Source organism: Aethalodelphis obliquidens, unplaced genomic scaffold (assembly GCF_003676395.1).
Source record: "Aethalodelphis obliquidens isolate GAN/ISIS:26980383/991018 unplaced genomic scaffold, ASM367639v1 scaffold11, whole genome shotgun sequence".
In the NCBI taxonomy this organism is placed as follows: Eukaryota; Metazoa; Chordata; class Mammalia; order Artiodactyla; family Delphinidae; genus Aethalodelphis; species Aethalodelphis obliquidens.
The window spans coordinates 30807801-30826201 of NW_020837955.1; the positions used below are offsets into that span (position 1 = coordinate 30807801).

Below are 18401 nucleotides of genomic sequence, written 5' to 3' on the forward strand. Positions count from 1 at the left end.
ATATATTTTCTTTTTTTAAAAATATACTGTTACATAGTAGTATGTTTTCATTATATTTTTTCTAAATCAACTGTTTTATCTGAGTTATATGAATGCTAGGTTTTAAAAAAATATTTTTATTGAGATGTAATTGACATATTGCATTGTGTAAGTTTAAACTGTATAATATGCTGATTTAATATGTGCATATATTACAATATGATTACAAACATAGCATGAGCTAACACCTCTGTCATGTCACATAATTGTAATTTTTGAGGGGCAATAATTAAAATCTAGTCTCTTAGCAACTTTGAAGTTTATGATACAGTATTTGTTGTCTATAATCACTATATTGTGCATTAGATCTCTAGGATTTACCTACTCTGCAAGTTTGTACCCTTTAACAACTTCTTCTGGGGGAGAAGTTCTCAGGGTTGTGCACCTTCTCCCAATCTCTCTGAGTCATGTTGGCTCTAGTGAGCCACCCACATTTTGTTTGTTTTCTCTTAGCTGATGTCAGATGTCCACACATGCTTGTTCTCTCAGTGCTCTCTGTCATAGTGGAGACAGAAATAGGTCCTTTGGGCAGTACAATTAAAGGACAATCATGTTGGATATATCCTACACTCTCTCTTTCCCCTGAGGGAGCAGTCATTGGCCAAGTTGATCTTTCTGATGTTGAGCTGTGCTGGCTTGGGGGAGGTGCTGACCTTGGTAAAGTGACATTGTTCTTTTTACCCATTATAATGTGGCTATTCTCAGTTTTGTATTCATTTTTTTGTCCTGCAACTTCTTAACTGGATTTTGGTCCTGTCAAAAAAGTGTTTTGGTCCATCTATCATTGTTAAATTGTTTTCTTTTTGTCAGGGATGAGCGCTGGGACTTCCTATACCACCATCTTGCTGATGTCACTCTTTCTCAAATGCTGTATTCTTAGTATACATTAATCCAGCTTACTAAATCTGTATCATATATTTTAATAGTTTTTCAAATAGGTGAAACCTCAAAATGTATCCTGGCATTCGCTATCTTCTTTCCTCTAAAATATTTTACTGAACTTGCCAAAAAATAGTATAATTTAAATTTTCATTTTCTAATAAAGTAAGAGCCCTCTTTCCCCAAAATAGGGAAATACTCCTTATTCCTTAGATTTTAAGGGATGCCTACATTCTTGGGACTACATTTAAAGTTTTGACTTTTAAATAAGGCTTTTTGAGGATGTCTTCTTACAAGCATAATACTCTCTTCACTGATGGTGTGTATTTTTATAAAGACATATTAATGTCAGAAACTACATTTTCTGTATAATAAGAATGTTTTAGTAAGTGCCTTGTAAACACTGTAGACTTCTTTTTTATTGTGGTAAAACATACGTAAAGTAAAATTTATAATTTTAACCATTTTTAGGTATACAATTTGGTGACATTTAAGTACATTTGCAGTGTTATGCAACCATTACCACAATCCATCATCAAAATTTTTCATCAGTCCAAATAGAATTTCTGTATCCATTAAGCAATAACTCCCTATTCCTCCCCTACCCCCAGCCTCTGGTAACCTTTATTCTACTTTCTCTGTCATTCTCGATCAGTTTCTGTGTTCCAGGTACCTCATATGTGTAATCATACAACATTTGTACTTCCGTGTTCGGCTTATTTCACTTAGCCTAATGTTTCAGTGTTTCCAATGTTCATCCATGTTGCAGCATGAATCAGAATTTAGTCTTTACCTTTGGCTTCTTGAATGTTTAATGGTACTTATAGAGTTCATTGAGGATATAAGACATTTAATATAAGTGGGATATCTGACTCACAATGTGGGTGTGAGTAATCCTTCTCTCCAATATGATCCATAATGTCATACACATAGGCTCAGATTAGCCATAATTCTGGTTTGCTTCTCTCTTGGCTATCCTCTCCTCCTTCAATTTCCAGAAAAACTTGAATTCTCACAAATGTCACAGCTTTCAGTTTTACTTTCTGCTGTGTTGTTCAGTTGAAGCCAAGAGCCCAGACACATGTTTTTGGAAACTGAAGGACACTAAACTATCATGAGAAGTGCCAGCAAGGATGCTTGTAACATCATTATAACTAATTTATAATTATATTTATACAATTTATAATTAAAGAGGAATTCAACTTGGAACAATTTCTGAAATTAAAATGGATTATTGGTCTGGGTTTCCTACTTATCCTACAAAAAAATAAAAAAATAGGTACCTACATTATTTATGCATTTATTATATTTTGAAAACAGATATAATTCTAACCCGCTGTACATCATCTCCAGCCAATGCTTTCATGTGAACAATTTCTGGAGTAGTTTCTTGTATAATATCTTGCTGAATTTATCCACATCTAACAATAATGTTCTAAATGACTAATTTTTCATTTACTGTGGTAGTCACAGTATTACCTCTTCCAGTCCAGTATATTTCCTTGACCTTAAATGTATTTTATAGGGCTTTAGTTATGGTACCACATATTTCAGTAATGCCTAAACTTGAGAGGATGAACTGAAAATTCAAGAAGAGTTCTATAGTTTCCTATATCAGTTGCAAATTTTGTGTGACCTTTCTAGCAATAATACCAGTTATTCTCACATTTCCCTGACCCAAAATAAGGCACACACAATCATGAAGATGTGACTTCAAGATAAAAATAATGATTTAAGTTTTCTTAGGGGTACATTGTTTCTACCATGTTTTGTTTTTGTAGAAAAGCAACTATTTTTGAACCACTCCATTAATAATAAAAAAATCAACCCCTTCTCAGAGGTCAGCAATCATGCCTTCTTGATTCGTGGAAGGAAGTCCCCTGGTAAGGAAGAAGATGAAGAATCTTATTTAATGTTCACAAGAAAGTCTTTAGGAAAGTCATGAAATCCCCATTTCAGAGATAAGGAAACTGATTTTCGGGAAGGAGAGGTAACCTTCCCTATATCAATCAGCATGTACATTAAAGAGCTAAGATTTGAACCCCAGGTCGCCTGACTCAATGATGCACAGTCTTTATAAACTCATTTTGTTGCCTCATGAACCTGACTTGATTAATACGAAGCCACAATTGCTAAAATATTGAATTGTAGCAGCCTCTGGCTTACATAGGGATGGCCAGATCATAGTAGGGAAGATAAATGGGAACTTTAAATATACCTTTGAATTTATCACCTATATTTTTTCATTAAAAAAGTGTAATTGGCGTCGACACTTTCTCTCTTGAGTATTGACATGATGTTTACAGTTTGAGAAATATAGCATGGACATAATTAAAACAGTACACATATCTATCTAGTATAATTTGATTTTTTTAACCACAATATTTTCTTTCTTGGCAGTCAAACAAAAATTTGGATATTTCAATTAATGCATCAAACAACTTTAATCTCAACATTACATGGTCAGTTGGTTCAACAGGTAAGAGAATTTTGTTGTCATGTGTCTTTCACTTCTGTTCCTATACGTAGGGTGTTCTATGACCTTTTATGTTAATTTAAATAATTGAAATTAAAAAATATTATATGGCATATATATACTATATGCCATAATTATGCATATAATAATACCTGCTGTTTCAGGTAAAAATAATAAGTAGCATTATTAATAAAGCTTCATTACAGTGTTAACTTTCTCCCTAATTCAGTTAAAATTAGGTAGATAACAACATTTTACACTACTCAATTTTTTTTATGACAGTGTTATGAATTCCTGTGATTTTAATTAAGATAGATTACTTCTTTAATGACTAAAGAGGCTGAAATTTCAATTACTTGATTCACCATTGAAGCTATAAATTTAATTATTGACTTTACTATTGATATAAGACAGTGAATTTTTTCTGTATATGCTGATAAATTACCAAATTATCTATTATTTTTAAGCTTACCCTCTACCTTTGTCAGCTTTGGTGCTGAGAGAGGGTAAAAAACCCCTGCACTTAATAGTTCTTCCATAATAAGGTTTATAAGTTGAAATTGTTAACTTTTAAGGAACATAACTAAGAAGAAGTACAAATCTGTATGCTGTATTATGAAAAAGTATTCTCACCGTTTTATATTTACATTTTAGGAAATTCTATTGCTTTCTACTTTCTATGTAAAAGATACACTGTTGCATAAAAGTGCTGGAAGCTTTTTAAATAAAATATGTGGATCCTTAGAAATCCATATTTGATTTCTTAAAATTAGGTTATTATGCTATTTTAATATGTAGAATAATGGAAACAGAAGTCAAGAGTGAAGAGGTCTTTGCAATTCCAGATTTTATATTACATGTGTAAAAGTGGAAAAGATTAGACAATTATGTAGATATTTTGTTCCAATAGTGCAAACATATAGTGAAATCTTGGCTCTGTGAGTTTCATTAATAAGAATTCATGATAACTTGTACTGTAAATTTGAAATTCTGAATAATAAACTGACTCTACAAGAGTTTTAAAATTTGTCAACATAAATACATAAAACCTGTGTAATCACTTTAGAACAGTGGTTTTAATATGCAAGACATCACTTGTAACCTTCAGATTCCCAGAACCAAATCTCAGAAATTTTGATTTATCAGTTTGGAAGATGTCATCAGGAAATCTGCATTTTAAAAAAGCATCCAAGGTTATTTTGGAAGAGGTCATCAGTTAGAAATTAATTCAGTTGCTCAGTATCCTATTTATTTTTACTGTTAAGGTGGAGGTCTTGGTAAGATTGTTGGAAATTCTTTCTTCCATTTGGTTAATTTCAGTAAATATTTATTGAGTACCCAATATGTGTTTAACTAATTGAACGTTTAACTCATATTTTAAATTATATCCTCCCAATTTATTCAAAGTAGTGGTGGTTCAATTTGTGGTAAACAAAAAAATTTGATTTCTTTTCCGTTTTTAAATTGGATTGAGACATGTGAAATATGTCCTGATTTGTTTTGAAAGGCTCTGTGGAGAAGTAGAAAAAACTCAGTTTCTGAAGCCTTATATACCTGAGTTCCAAAAAGGACTTTACTGTTCAGTAGCTATAAACTTAAGGCAAGTGTCTTAATCTTTCTGAGGCTCAGTTTTCAGTTTGAAAAACAGAGCTGGAATATCTCTGGGATAAATTTATTTTTAGAATAGAATATAAAGTCTCTAAGCCAGTGCCTAGTACGTAGCACTTAATCAGTGTATCACTTAATCATTGTAAAAAATAATTTTTATACTAAATCTGTTTCCATTATATCAATATGTATGACAAATCTCATTTTCTTTTTTCTTCATCATTCTAAGTTGTAAAACATGACTTTATTTGGATAGTTATGTTCTTATAAGTATAGTTACAAAAATTAAGTAAATATCATATATATGTATATATTATGTTAATAAAGATACCTGTTTCCTAATATTAATTATTTAAATTTGTTATTATTATTTACATTTTAGCTGGAACAATATCTGGGGAGGAGACTCCTATAGTTTCCAAGACTAATATAAAAGAATACAGAGATAGTTTTTCCTATGAAAAATTTAACTTTAGAAGCAATCCAAACATTACTTTCTATGTGTACGTCAGCAACTTTTCATGGCCCATTAAAATACAGGTAAGTGTTAATAGTATTTAATCTAATGACCACTGAGTATTTTCATTACAAAAAGAATGCTGTTTTTGTTCAAAGAGGTGATAAAGATTTGTATATTTTGAGCAATATGAAAACAAGTATTGACCCTCCATACAAAGGATACAGTGAATGTCTGTGATGATGAATGTCTTCGTAAAAAACGTTTACACAAATAATATTGAATTAACCAAAGAATGTACTAATTTTCATTGAGATTATATTCTTTAAAAATGCATCAAAACTTGAAATAACTACATTGTTTGTATTTTCTGATTAATTTTATTCTTTGAGGGTCAAATAGATATTCTTTTCTTACAGTCGAACTTTAAATCATTTGCTGTGTTTAGTAATCTTTATTATATACTGAACATAATTCAAACCTTCATTAAAAATTTAGGATTAGCAGTACCTAATAGTTAATTCTTTAAGGCTCACTACCTTTCACTATTGATTTCTTTATCTACTCTATATATGTTGTATATTTCATTTTCATTGTGTTTAGTGATAGGCTGCTAAAGGCTTTTGATTTATTGCTAGGAACATTTAGGATGTTCTTTCTATGTTGAAATAGTCAAGGTCATACTTAATTTACGCTTTTATAAAAGAAAAAGTCTGTGTTTTAATGTTGGGATTTATTTATTCATCCTTTTATGATTGTTTGATTAGAATGAATTCAAATTAGTTTACTAAATAGCTCACGTGTGCCAAGCTCTGTGCTGAGCCATTATGTTTTATAATCTTTAAAAAATTACAGATCATTTACTCTTCTTTTATATAGAAAATTTTGCATGTTTTATTTATATTAATTTCTATGTGATTTGTGAGAGCACTGAGTGATTTGTAAAAATCACTTATTTGCTGGAAAAATTCTTATTGTAAGGTTGATTCCATGTCTAAGTTAAGGAAATTACTTACCTGTTCAAGAAATATTAGTACAAATTACTACTCAGTAAATAGTAATAGAAATTAATTTGATAAAGTTACTTCTTCATTGTGATTGAATTAGATGCTAATATAGTAAAAAAAGAATGCCAGAAATATTTCCTTGTAGGTTTTTAGAATTTTGACTTTGAGGATGCTGGATATATCATTTCATTTTCTAAGATTTATATAGAAATGTTAATCGGATTTCACTTGTTTCATTCAGATTATGATTGAAGGTAACAAAAGGGCTCATCCTTGAGCTTATTAAATAGTAATTAAAATTGAAAGAATTGTTACATTTTTTATTGTTTCCTGCCCTTTATTTCATGGTTATCTAATTCTATTTTTAAGCAAATTACACAGTTACTTTAGAATGTTCATGAATATTTAATGGTTAGAAATTAACTTTCTAAATTGGATTTTCTTTTGAGATCATACTAGTAATATATTCTGGAAGCCAAACCAGAATTTGAATAATGAAGTTAAAATATCCTACTCTCCCAAAATAATAAAATGTGGAAAATAACCGTGATGGTCAAGATAGGTAGAGCCCAGTTCTTAGTCTTTGAGTAAAATCATCACATTAGTCCTATGGGATATGTTATATTAAGGCAGATGAGTATGTGTGTTTGTTTACAGAACTGTAATAAACTTTCCATTTTTAAACGTAAAATAGTAAAATTATTTGAATTGAGATCTGTTTGCTAATAGAATTGAATTACATTGATTTTTGAATGTTTAACCATCCTTACTAATCAGGGGTAAACTCCACTTAGTCATTTTGTATTATACCTTTAATATATTGTTGCATTTGATTTGTTAAAATTTTAAGAATTTCTGTACCTATGTTTATGAGGCATGTTAGTTTGTAGTTTTCTATTATTATAATCTTGTTGACTTTGTAGCATGGTACTGCTGGCCTTATAAAATAAATTGGGAAGTATTCCTTCCTGTGTAATTTTCTGAAAAAATTGATATAGAATCCATATTATTTCCTTCTTAAATTTGTGGTAGAATTCAACATTGAATGAATTTGAACTTGTGATTTTCTTTATGGGAATGTTTTAACTACAACTTTAATTTCCTTAATAGATTGAGAGCTTTTCTGGTTATCTATTTTTTCTTGAGCGAGCTCTGTCCATTTGTGTCTCTCAGTTGTGTCTTTCCCATTTTATCTAATTTGTAGAATTTATTGGCAAAAGATTTTTAACAATATTCACATATCATCCACTGATGTCATCTAATTCCTGGTATTGGTAATTAGTTTCCCCTCTCCTTTTTTCTTTTCTTGGTCAGTCTGCTTAGAGAGTTATCAATTTCATTTATTTTTCTATTTTTTATTTCATTAATTTCTTCTCTCTAATTACTCCCTTTCTTTTGCTTCCTTGACATTAATTTGCTCTTCTTTTTCTGATGTCTTAAGGTGAATGCTTTCTAATTTCCTTTTTGATTTCCTCCTTGATCAGTGGGGTATTTAAAAGTGGGATATTTTATTTCCAACTATTTAGAGAATTTCTAGAAATGCTTCTGTCACTTATCTCTAATTTAATTCCAGTGTAGTCGCAGAATATATTTTGAATGATCTGAATTTTTTTTTGATTTGAATTTTAAAAATTTATTGAGACTTATGGTCCAGTGTTTTTGGCAGAATAATGGCTCCACAAAGGTTACCACGTCCTAATCTCTGGTACCTGTGGGTATATTATCTTACATGGACGAAGAGGACTTTGAAGATGTGATTAAGTTTAGGACATTAAGATGATTACTCTGAGTTACTGGGGTGGACCAACCTAACTACATGAATCTTAATGTAACCATTTTTGGCTGAGGTCAGGGTCAGAGGGTGATGTGCCTACAGAAGAATGGTCAGAGGGAAGCAACATTACTGGTTTTGAATATGGAGGAAGGGGGCTCGAGCCAAGGAATATAGACTCTGGAAGCTGCAAAAGTTGAGGAAACAGATTCTTCACTAGAACCTCTAAAAAGAAATGCAGCCTTGCTGACACCTTGATTTTAGTCCACTGAAACCTCTCTCAGATTTCTAACATACAGAACTATAAGACAGTAAATATGAATTGTCTTAAGCCACTAACACTGTGTTAATTGGTTACTACAGCAATAGAAAATGAATAAACCTAGTGTCTTAGTCCATTTGGGCTGCTATGAAAACATACTATTGACTGGGTAGCTTATAAACAACAGAAATTCATTGCTTACGGTTCTGGAGGCTGGGAAGTCCAAGGTCAAGGCACCAGAATGGTCAGGTTTTGGTGATGGCCCTTTTCCTGGTTTATAGCCTGTGCCCTCTTGCTGTGTCCTCACATGATGGAAGAGGGTGGGGAGCTCTGTGGGACTGCTTTTATAGAAGCACTAATCCCATTCATGAGCAATCTACCCTCACGACCTACCTAATCACCTTTCGAAGACCATAGCACCCAGATATGAATCTATTTTGGTAAATATTCCTTGGACAGTTGCAAAAGAGGTGTGTTCTCCTCTTCTTGGGTGAAGTCTTGTACAAATGCCAATTAGGGCAGGTTGGTTGATCACTTTTTCAAGTCGTCTAGTGTCCACATTGATGCCCTGTCAATTTGAAAAATGAGCGTCGAAATCTCTGTTACTGTAGGTTAGTTTATTTGTTCTTGTAGTTCTAGCAGTTTCTACATCATGTATTTTGAAGCTCTCTTACTTAGATGGATAAATGTTTAGGGTTTTTATGTGTTCTTGATGAATTGGTGACTTGACCTCTTTATTGTTAGGAAATTACTTTCTATATTCCTGGTAACATTCTTTGCTTTAAAATTTATTTACAAGAAATACAAATTTATTTTGCCAAATATTAATAGCAAAGTCACTCCAGCTTTTTAAAATTACTGCTAGAATGCTATGTTACTTTTCATCCTTCTACTTTAACCTATTTGTGCTTTTATATTTAAAGTGGATTTATTTTAGGTAGCATATAATTGTCTTTTTCATCCAATCCTAAATCATGTACGTGTAACGTATATATATTTACAGGCATACCTCATTTTATTGAGCTTTCCTTAATTGCAGTTTGCAGATACTGCATTTCTTACAAATTGAAGGTTTGTGCCAACCCTGAGTTGAGCAGGTCTATAGGCACCATTTTCCCAAAACATCTGCTCACTTTGTGTCCCTGTGTCTCATTTTGGTAATTCTCATGATATTTCAAACTTTTTTGCTATTATTATATTTGTTTTGGTGATCTGTGATCAGTGATCTTTGATGTTACTACTAGGACTCAGTGAAGGCTCAGATGATGGTTAGCATTTTCACCAATAAAGAATTTTTAAATTTAAGTATGTATTGTGTTGGCCAAAAAGTTCATTTGGTTTTAAGTAAAAATAAAAGACACAGTTTTTCATTTTCATCAAGAACTTTATCTAGCAACATATTCATTAGCCAAATGAACTTTTTGGCCAACACAATACACTTTTTTAGATATAATGCTATTTCACACTTAACAGACTATAGTATAGTACAAATATAATTTTTTTTTACAAATATAATTTTTATATGCACTGGGAAACCAAAAACGTTATGTGAAATGCTTTATTGCAATATTTGCTTTATTGCAGTGGTCTGGAACTGAACCTACAGTATCTTTGAGGTATTACTGTATGTCTTTGGGTTTAAATCTAACATCTTGCTATTTGTTTTCTATTTTTCTTATTTGTTCATTGCTCATTCTTTCCTTTTTTCTGCCATATTTTTTTAATTCAGCATTTTTTATGATTTAATTTTATCCTTTTTGTTGGCTTATTAGCTACAACTCTGTTGTGGTATTTTAGTGATTATTTTATAGTTTATCATATACATCTTAAACTTTTCATTGTCTGTAAGAGATATTACATCACTCACTTTTTGTGTATTAACCTTAAAAAGTGTACTTTCATTTCCTTCCCCCGACCTTTGTGCCATTGTTGAATATATTTTACTACTTCATGTATTATAAAATTCACACTACGCTTTTACTATTTTTGATAGTTTTATTTAAAGGTATTAAAAATAAGAAAACATCTTCTCTTTTACCTACATATTTACTGTTTCCAATATTCATCATTTCTTTTTCTTTTTTGTAAATCCAAATTTCTTTTTTCTTTAATTTTTATTTTATATTGGAGCATAGTTGATTAACAATGTTGTGTTAGTTTCAGGTCTACAGCAAAGTGATTCAGTTATACATATATATTTATCTATTCTTTTTCAAATTCTTTCCCCATTTAGGTTATTACAGAATAACATAGCGTTCGCCTTGCTATACAGTAGGTCCTTGTGGGTTATCTGTTTTAAATATAGCAGTGTGTACTATGTAGTATCATTTTCCTACTGCCTAAGGGACGTCCTTTAACACTTTAGTGCAGATCTGCTGACAATGCATTATATCTGGCTGTATTTCTGAAAAAATCTTTATTTCACTTTTTTTTGGGGGGGTGTTAAAGAATTTTAAATTGTAGATTTTTCCTTTAATTAAAGATGTTTCTGTATACAGTCCTTTGGTTTCTGTTGTTTCTAATGAGAAATGTGTTTAACCTTACTGTTCCTTTGTATGTAATGGCTCATTTTCCTCTTTCTGCATTAAAAATTTTTTTCTCGTTAGCACTGATTTTGGCCAATTTGATTATGATGTGTATAGGTGTGGGGTTTTTTGTTTCTTGTGCATGGGTTTTACTGACCTTCATAAATTCATAAAATTATAGTTTTCACGAAATTTAGAAAATGTTCAGCCATTATTTCTGTTTTTTCCCACTTCTCTCTTCTTTAGGAATTCCAATTGTATGTATATTAAACTGCTTGAAATTGTTCCTTTGCCCACTAATGCTCTGTTCTTGGTTTTTATTCATTCTTTTCTTTTCTCTCTGTGTTTCACTTTGGATATTTTTGGTACTTATATCTTCAAGTTCATTAATCTTTTCTTCTGTATTATCCAATCTCATATTAATCTCATCCAGTGTATTTTTCATCTCAGACATTATATTTTTTATTTCTAGAATTTTGATAAGGTTTTTAGAAAAAATGTTTCTATTTAACATGGTCCATCGATTTTCTGCCATCTTGAACATATGGAATTACAGTTACTATGACTCTTTCAATGTCCTTGTCTGCACATTCTATCATTTGTGTCATTTCTGAGGTTTTTTTCCTATTGTTTTATTTTGCCTTTCCTTATGAGTCACATTTTGATTGGATGCCAGACATTCTGCGTTTTACCTTTTCGGGTGCTAGGTATTTATTAATTTTGATAGATAAGTTTTAGCTTTTTTCTGCAGTGGAGTTAATTTACTTGGAAAAATTTGATCTTTTCAAGGCTTATTTTTGTGCTTTGATCGGCAGGAACAAAGCATAATTTAGTCTAGGGTTAATCTTTCCATTCCTGAGGTACTGCCCTTCTGGGTACTCTACTTTGTGAGACATGAATTACAGGTTATCCATCTCTGACTGGTTGGACCATGAGCTGTTCCCAACCCTATGTGAGTTTTGAGGATTCTTCTCTCTGCTCCTTTCATATGGTTCTTTCTCCAGCCTTGGATAGTTTCTTCACCAGTAAGTAGTATTCGCCTGAAGACTCGCAGGGACTCTGGGCAGTTCTGTCTTCTCCAGTACACTGTCTTGTACACTGTAGCCACCTTGGCTACACCTTGGACTGCACCTGTGTTCACTCTCCTTTTGATCCAGCCTTAAATCCACAATCATCTGTGGCATTAGAAGGCTTACCTCATTATTTCTCTACTCGGAGATCATTGTCCTGCCTTGCTTGGTATCCAATACCTGAACACCAGTGTTTCATACATTTTGTCTGCTTTACTAGTTGTTTTGGCAGGAGGATAAATCCATTCCCTGTCACTCCATTTTGGAAGGAAGTAGAAATCCTACATTTAATTTTGAGTCTGAATGGTAATTGGATTAATATGGTAGCCATAAATTTGTTCTGCTGAAGGATGGGACTGTTACTATGTATGTGTTTTATGCTTTTACTTGTAAATTGTTTTAATGAATAGCTTGTATTTAAGTTTTCAAGTACTTTTCAGATAAATGGCAGTCAGTTTGTAGACATATGTCTATATATTTTAGATTTCCTCAGCACACACTATTGCAAATTCCAAGAAGCTGCAAATTATGAGAAAGTTTACAATCCATAGATGAAATTGTTCATAAATATTTACAAACTACACTCTATGGAGGCAGTTATTTTGAAAAGTAGCTGAAATTAAAAAATACAAAAAACCCAATTCCTGTTGAAAAATATCCATCAGACCATGAGGTACCAAGAATCCTCTGTCCAAAGATAAAAATCACTCTTTTCTTTTCACAAAGTTATATCAGTGATGCTTCAAACAAGCAAAAATGGTTTCTGATAAAAATTAACATTTAACTTTTATGATCATTTTTACTTTTATAAAATATTTGCTTCGGTAGACTTGTTACACAGGGAGAGCACTTTGTGTGTACAGCTGAAAGAAAACACTTCAAGTTACTTTAGAACTTTCTACTTGTAATTTAATTCTTTTTTATATGCTATAGCATAAAAAATGTATGAAGAGTTATTTAATTATTTGTTGTTTGCATAACAAAACATCTTTGTATCATATCCTTTTTGTAAGCCAAACATTTCACATAGATTTTGCTTTAATTAATGTCAATAGTATTTTCATACTTTTATGTGGTACTTTTTCCTATTCAGTTCTTTTGACTACTTTCAGTTATAATGTTCCCATATATGTTTGAACAGATTTAACAGATCAATTTAAAAAGTATTAGATGAATTAGGAGAAGTTTTTACTGATATGTAAGAAAGTAGAAAAATATTTCATTTGGCTTGATCCAATTTGGGTCTAATATTGCTATTAATAGGATGAAACTTACTAGCATGATAATAGAACTTGATAAATTTCTGCAGGAAACTAACAAAATAAAAAGGAATGGTAATGATTGTTATTTACTTAGTATTTAATTCTGTATTTATTCAGTCAAAGGCTAATATAAAGTCGTGCTTCCTATGGAAGTGGGGTGGATATTGAACATTTATAAAAATTTTTGGCTACACTCTCCAGCAGATATTTCTTAAATTTCAGTCACACACAGAATACTTTGCTAGGGGATAAAATGGTACACAAAGTAGTTTCTGCCCTCAAGTAGCTCATAAAATATGTTAATCAGCATTCTTTCAGTTGTAGGTAAAGAAATCCAACTCTAAATTAGCTTTGAAGTAACACAAGGGATATTACAGACTTAGAAAAACAGAGCATCCAAAGGAAATGTCTCTGGGAACTTCAGGAACTCTGTCTCCTCTTAAGACCATCTTACCTAAAACTGCGTCCCTTGACATTCTTTACACTGTGTTATGTAAATAATTTTTGAATTGGCTAATGTAATTATTCCCTCTCTGTTTGTAGGTTCTGTTTCACAAAGTATGTTGACTGTATTCTATTCTATTTTAGTTGGATTTATAGAATCCTAATTTAGTCATCCCGGACAGAAAAGGGAAAAGACTTTCTCCTAGAGCCTTTATATAAAATTTCAGGGACATATTTTGGTTTTGTTTCAGTCATAAAATGTTATCTGAGCTATTCACTGTGGCTAACATCAATGTGAATGGTGTTTGCGAACTGGAGAGTCTAAATTGTAGATCCACCTTTATTAATGTTACAGAGGTGATATTGAAGCAGGGAAGCATCTTGGAGAGAGTTATATTGAAGCAAGATTTTGAAGGATGAATAGGAGTTCATGGACCAGATGTATGAGAGGGAATTCTGGTCAAGAGAGATGGGTTTTCAAAGTTTAATGAAAGAATTTTCATCAGGGAGCAAACAGATTTTTTTAATCGCTGGAAACCAGATTGTATGGCAGAAAAGTGATGGTGTAGAATGATTGGGGTGGTGGTGTGGGATAATAAGAGCTTTGGAAGATGGAGAAGAATTTAACGAGGCAGTAGTGTGGATATGCAAGTTTTGAGCCTAAAACCTAAGAGGACTTGCATGTTTCCGTTTGCCTTCCTGCCATTTCCATGAGAATTTCACGCTTAGACTAGCCTACTTGTCCCAGGACCAACAAGTGACTTCTCAATGGAAACCACTAGCGGGGAGAAAATGTGCTGACGGAAAATATCTGTCAACTATAAACAACAAACACATTTTCCAAATCAAGGTCAGATAAGTACATTTTCCAATAACAAAAAAATCTGAAGGATTTTACTGACATTAGATTGGAGCCAAAAGAAATACTACAGAGAGGACTTTAAGCAGAGGAAAGTTTTAAAATGATCTCAGATGTAAACATTGAAACATGAGAGGAAATGAAGAATAACAGAATTGGTAAATTTAAATGGATACTGGATTAAAAAATAGCTCATGGAGTTTAAATTTCTGTAGAACAACAAATAGATGATGAAAGTAATGCAAAGAGCAATGGGGTAAGTAGAACTAAAGTAGTCTAAGGTGCTAGCAATATCAGTGAAATGGTAAAAGTAATAAATCTTAAGAGTCTCTAGTTGTTATGACTTCTAGGGTAAATCTAAAGAAGAAGAAAGGAAGGAATGAAATAAGTTGATTGAGAAGTTGAATTGACAAATAGAAATATTTTATGAGCTCACAGCAAGGTATGAAAAGAGAAAAATGGTGTATAACAAAGGTGGTTCAAATAAAAATTACATAGTAAGAAGATAAGTATAACCTAGCTATATCAGTAATTACATTAAATTTAAGTAGTCTAAATGTACCAAGTAAAAGCCTAAAACTGTCATACAGGATTGAATAAAACCTGATACTTAAAGGAGACAAACTTTAGATATAATGATTCAAAATGGTTGAAAGTAGAAGTATACCAAAAGTATGCTATACAAACTTAACCAAAAGAAAACTATTGATCACACAAAGTAAACTTTCAAGCAAGAGTCATTACTAGAGTTAAAGAGGTATGTTTCACAATGATAAAGAGGTAGCAGATACACTGGAAAGATGGCACAATCCTGAATCTGTATGTGCCCAAAATGTAGCTTCAAAATGTGTGAAGTTAATGAAAACAGATTGCTGTTTCACAGTCCAATGGAATAATACTTAAATACATAGGGCTACATGAACTAATGAGAAAATTTTAATTGTGGATGGGATTTTGGGTGGGAATATTGTGGTATCATTTTTAATATTCTCTTTTCTGATAGATAATACGATGAAGGCCTTTCTCTTTCTTCTTGATCTTTGCTAATGCCAAATAAATAAAACACTCTGAATGATATCTTGCTCTCAGTGATCCTACGGAATTCAGGAATACATGCTTTTTTTTTTTAAAGAGTGGAAGTCTCTTTACTTTTATATCAATGTGGTTATTTGCATAGTTTTTCTTTCTTTTTTTTTTTTTTTTGCTGTACGCGGGCCTCTCACTGTTGGGGCCTCTCCCGTTGTGGAGCACAGGCTCCAGACGCACAGGCTCAGCGGCCATGGCTCACGGGCCCAGCTGCTCCGCGGCATGTGGGATCTTCCCGGACCGGGGCACGAACCCGTGTCCCCTGCATCGGCAGGCGGACTCTCAACCACTGCGCCACCAGGGAAGCCCTATTTGCATAGTTTTAATACGTATGTGTCCTCATTTTTTCCAGAATATAATTGGACAACAGATTGTCCAATTAAAGCATTCCCTTGTGTGTTGAATTTGAGAATAACTTTAGTCAGATATAATAAGCCCACTACTAAGGAAAAAGCGTTGTATTAATATGTGCAATCATTACCTAAACAGCCTTCTAGAAGACTTGTCTGGTAACTGTTCTATGGCTTTTAGTGTCCCAGTCTTACATGCAGTTGTCAGGGTAATTTCCTGGAAGATCTGGATCCTTAGCAGATTTGGGGGACTTTGGAGGAAGAATAATTCACTAACTCGTTAGGCTCTGAAGACAGAATTGGCGGAGACAGATTGCTTAGATTTGGTTTCTAGCCTCAGAACAGAAGAAAAAGTAAGATCGGATAAAAAATCTTCATGAAAATAGAAGCTATTGAATACCCAGTCCTAGATACCTTAAGGAACCTCAAGACAGAAATTAACTTTCTTGACTTAGTGGCTTAATACCAAGTGGCTTTAGATTTGTTGGCAAGCGTACAAGGAGACTGTATGTGTGTTGATTAACAATTCTTGCTGTTGCTACACCCATGTGTATGAATTAGGCGAAAACACCGTGAAATCACCTTCTTGGGGGACTGAAGAATACCTTTTGAAGAGTATTTATGATTTGAAGGGAGGTGGTTTTAGAAAATTGTCTAAAATTTTGAATTAGGCAAAAGTGATTCCCATCTAACTTAACAGTATTATGGTAGGTGCTGTTTAGCAGTTCTCTGAGAGATTACCTGATTCTCTAGAAGTGTGTACCTTTGATTGATTTGCTATTTTCTGCAACCTCTCCTAAAAGTTCATGACAAATGTCCTTAGTAGCAGGCAGGCTCAACTCTTCACCAGTAGTAAAAGGCTTCTTAGCTTTAGCAATGCGATTAGACACTAAGAATGATGCTCTCAGTGCAGACACATTTGATGAAGTGGTGGCCTTCAATAATTGCTTCTGTTCTTTGTGTTCACATTTTTTTCTTTTGAAAACTCCAAAGGCTTGTCTTTTAATGCGGGGTGCTTGGTCCATGTGGCAAAGCAGTTTTGAAGGTTTCATTGCTTCGTTGGATAGCCGGTCACCACATATTTTACAAAGCAGGCTTGGAGAATGTCAATCACCTGTTGCAGTGAACCGGTAATTTAAGTAGGACTCTTGGTGTTTTCTTTTAAATGCAGCTTCCTTTTTGTTGGCAGCCAGAGTCTTCTGCTGTCTCATCATTGGGTCTTTTCCCCTTTTCAAAGAAGCTCTCCAGCGACGTTTGTTTTTTACTCATTTTGGCTAGAGTTAGCTTGTGGGCTTCCCAAAACTGTGACTGAGACAAGTGCACAGTGTGGGAAAGAGGCGCGGACAGAAGTGGTAAATAAAATAATGGGCGGGCTACGAGCAGAATAAAATAAGTATTGGATTCTGACTTAAAGCCTGACACCAGATGCAGCTGTGCAATTGAAGTACATCAACTCGCTTGCCACTATAAAGCCTGACAACAGATGCAGCCTAATTGTCACTCGCCACTCACTGATAGGGTTTTGATATGAGTCTGCAAGCAGTTGATGTATTATGGTCTTTGTGCAGTCAAACCTCTCTGCTATTGTAATCTGTATTTGCAGCCACTCCCCAGTGCTAGCATCACCGCCTCAGCTCCACCTCAGATCATCAGGCGTTAGATTCTCATAAGGAGCGCGCAACCTAGATCCCTCGCATGCGCAGTTCACAGCAGGGTTCTTGCTCCTGTGAGAATCTAATGCCGCCACTGATCTGACAGGAGGCAGAGCTCAGGCGATAGGGAGTGGCTGTAAATACAGATGAAGCTTTGCTTGCTAGCCTGCCGCTCACCTCCTGCTGTGCGGCCAGGTTCCTAACAGGCCACGGACCGATACTGGTCCATGGCCCCAGGGTTAGGGACGCCCCTGCTTTAACCCACTTTTAACTCTCATTTGCTAATAGAATAAGGAGGAATAAAATATCTTTGTATCACTAAAATAAAAGAAGATTGATGCAGCACAATAGATATAATTGTGTGTGTATATACATGAGAGAAAGAGAGAATATAGCATCCAAGGATGACAGAATTGACATATTTCTGAAGTACACATGAACTTTTAATAAAAACTAATAAAAGACTATTTGTTGGACTAGTCCTTGGAAGCATTCCTATTCCACATAAGAGGTAAGATGGAGTAGTAAACACATGTTGACCTTTCTCTCACTGAACACAACCAAAAAAATCTTGACAGAATGCATGATATAGCAATTTGAGGTCTCTGAAAGTAATTATCAGGAGGCAGATTGGAAAAAAATACTAGAATTCAA

The 18401-nt window shown here is 33.2% G+C and overlaps 1 protein-coding gene across 1 annotated transcript in view; it reads left to right on the forward strand.

Moving 5' to 3' along the window:
- ATRNL1 (attractin like 1) overlaps positions 1–18401 on the forward strand; it is a 678243-nt gene that overhangs the window by 238077 nt on the left and 421765 nt on the right. Inside the window, exons 23-24 of the mRNA XM_027112688.1 lie at positions 3319–3397; positions 5385–5542. Of these exons, the coding sequence (XP_026968489.1) occupies positions 3319–3397; positions 5385–5542 (237 nt within the window). The remainder of the gene's footprint in view (positions 1–3318; positions 3398–5384; positions 5543–18401) is intronic.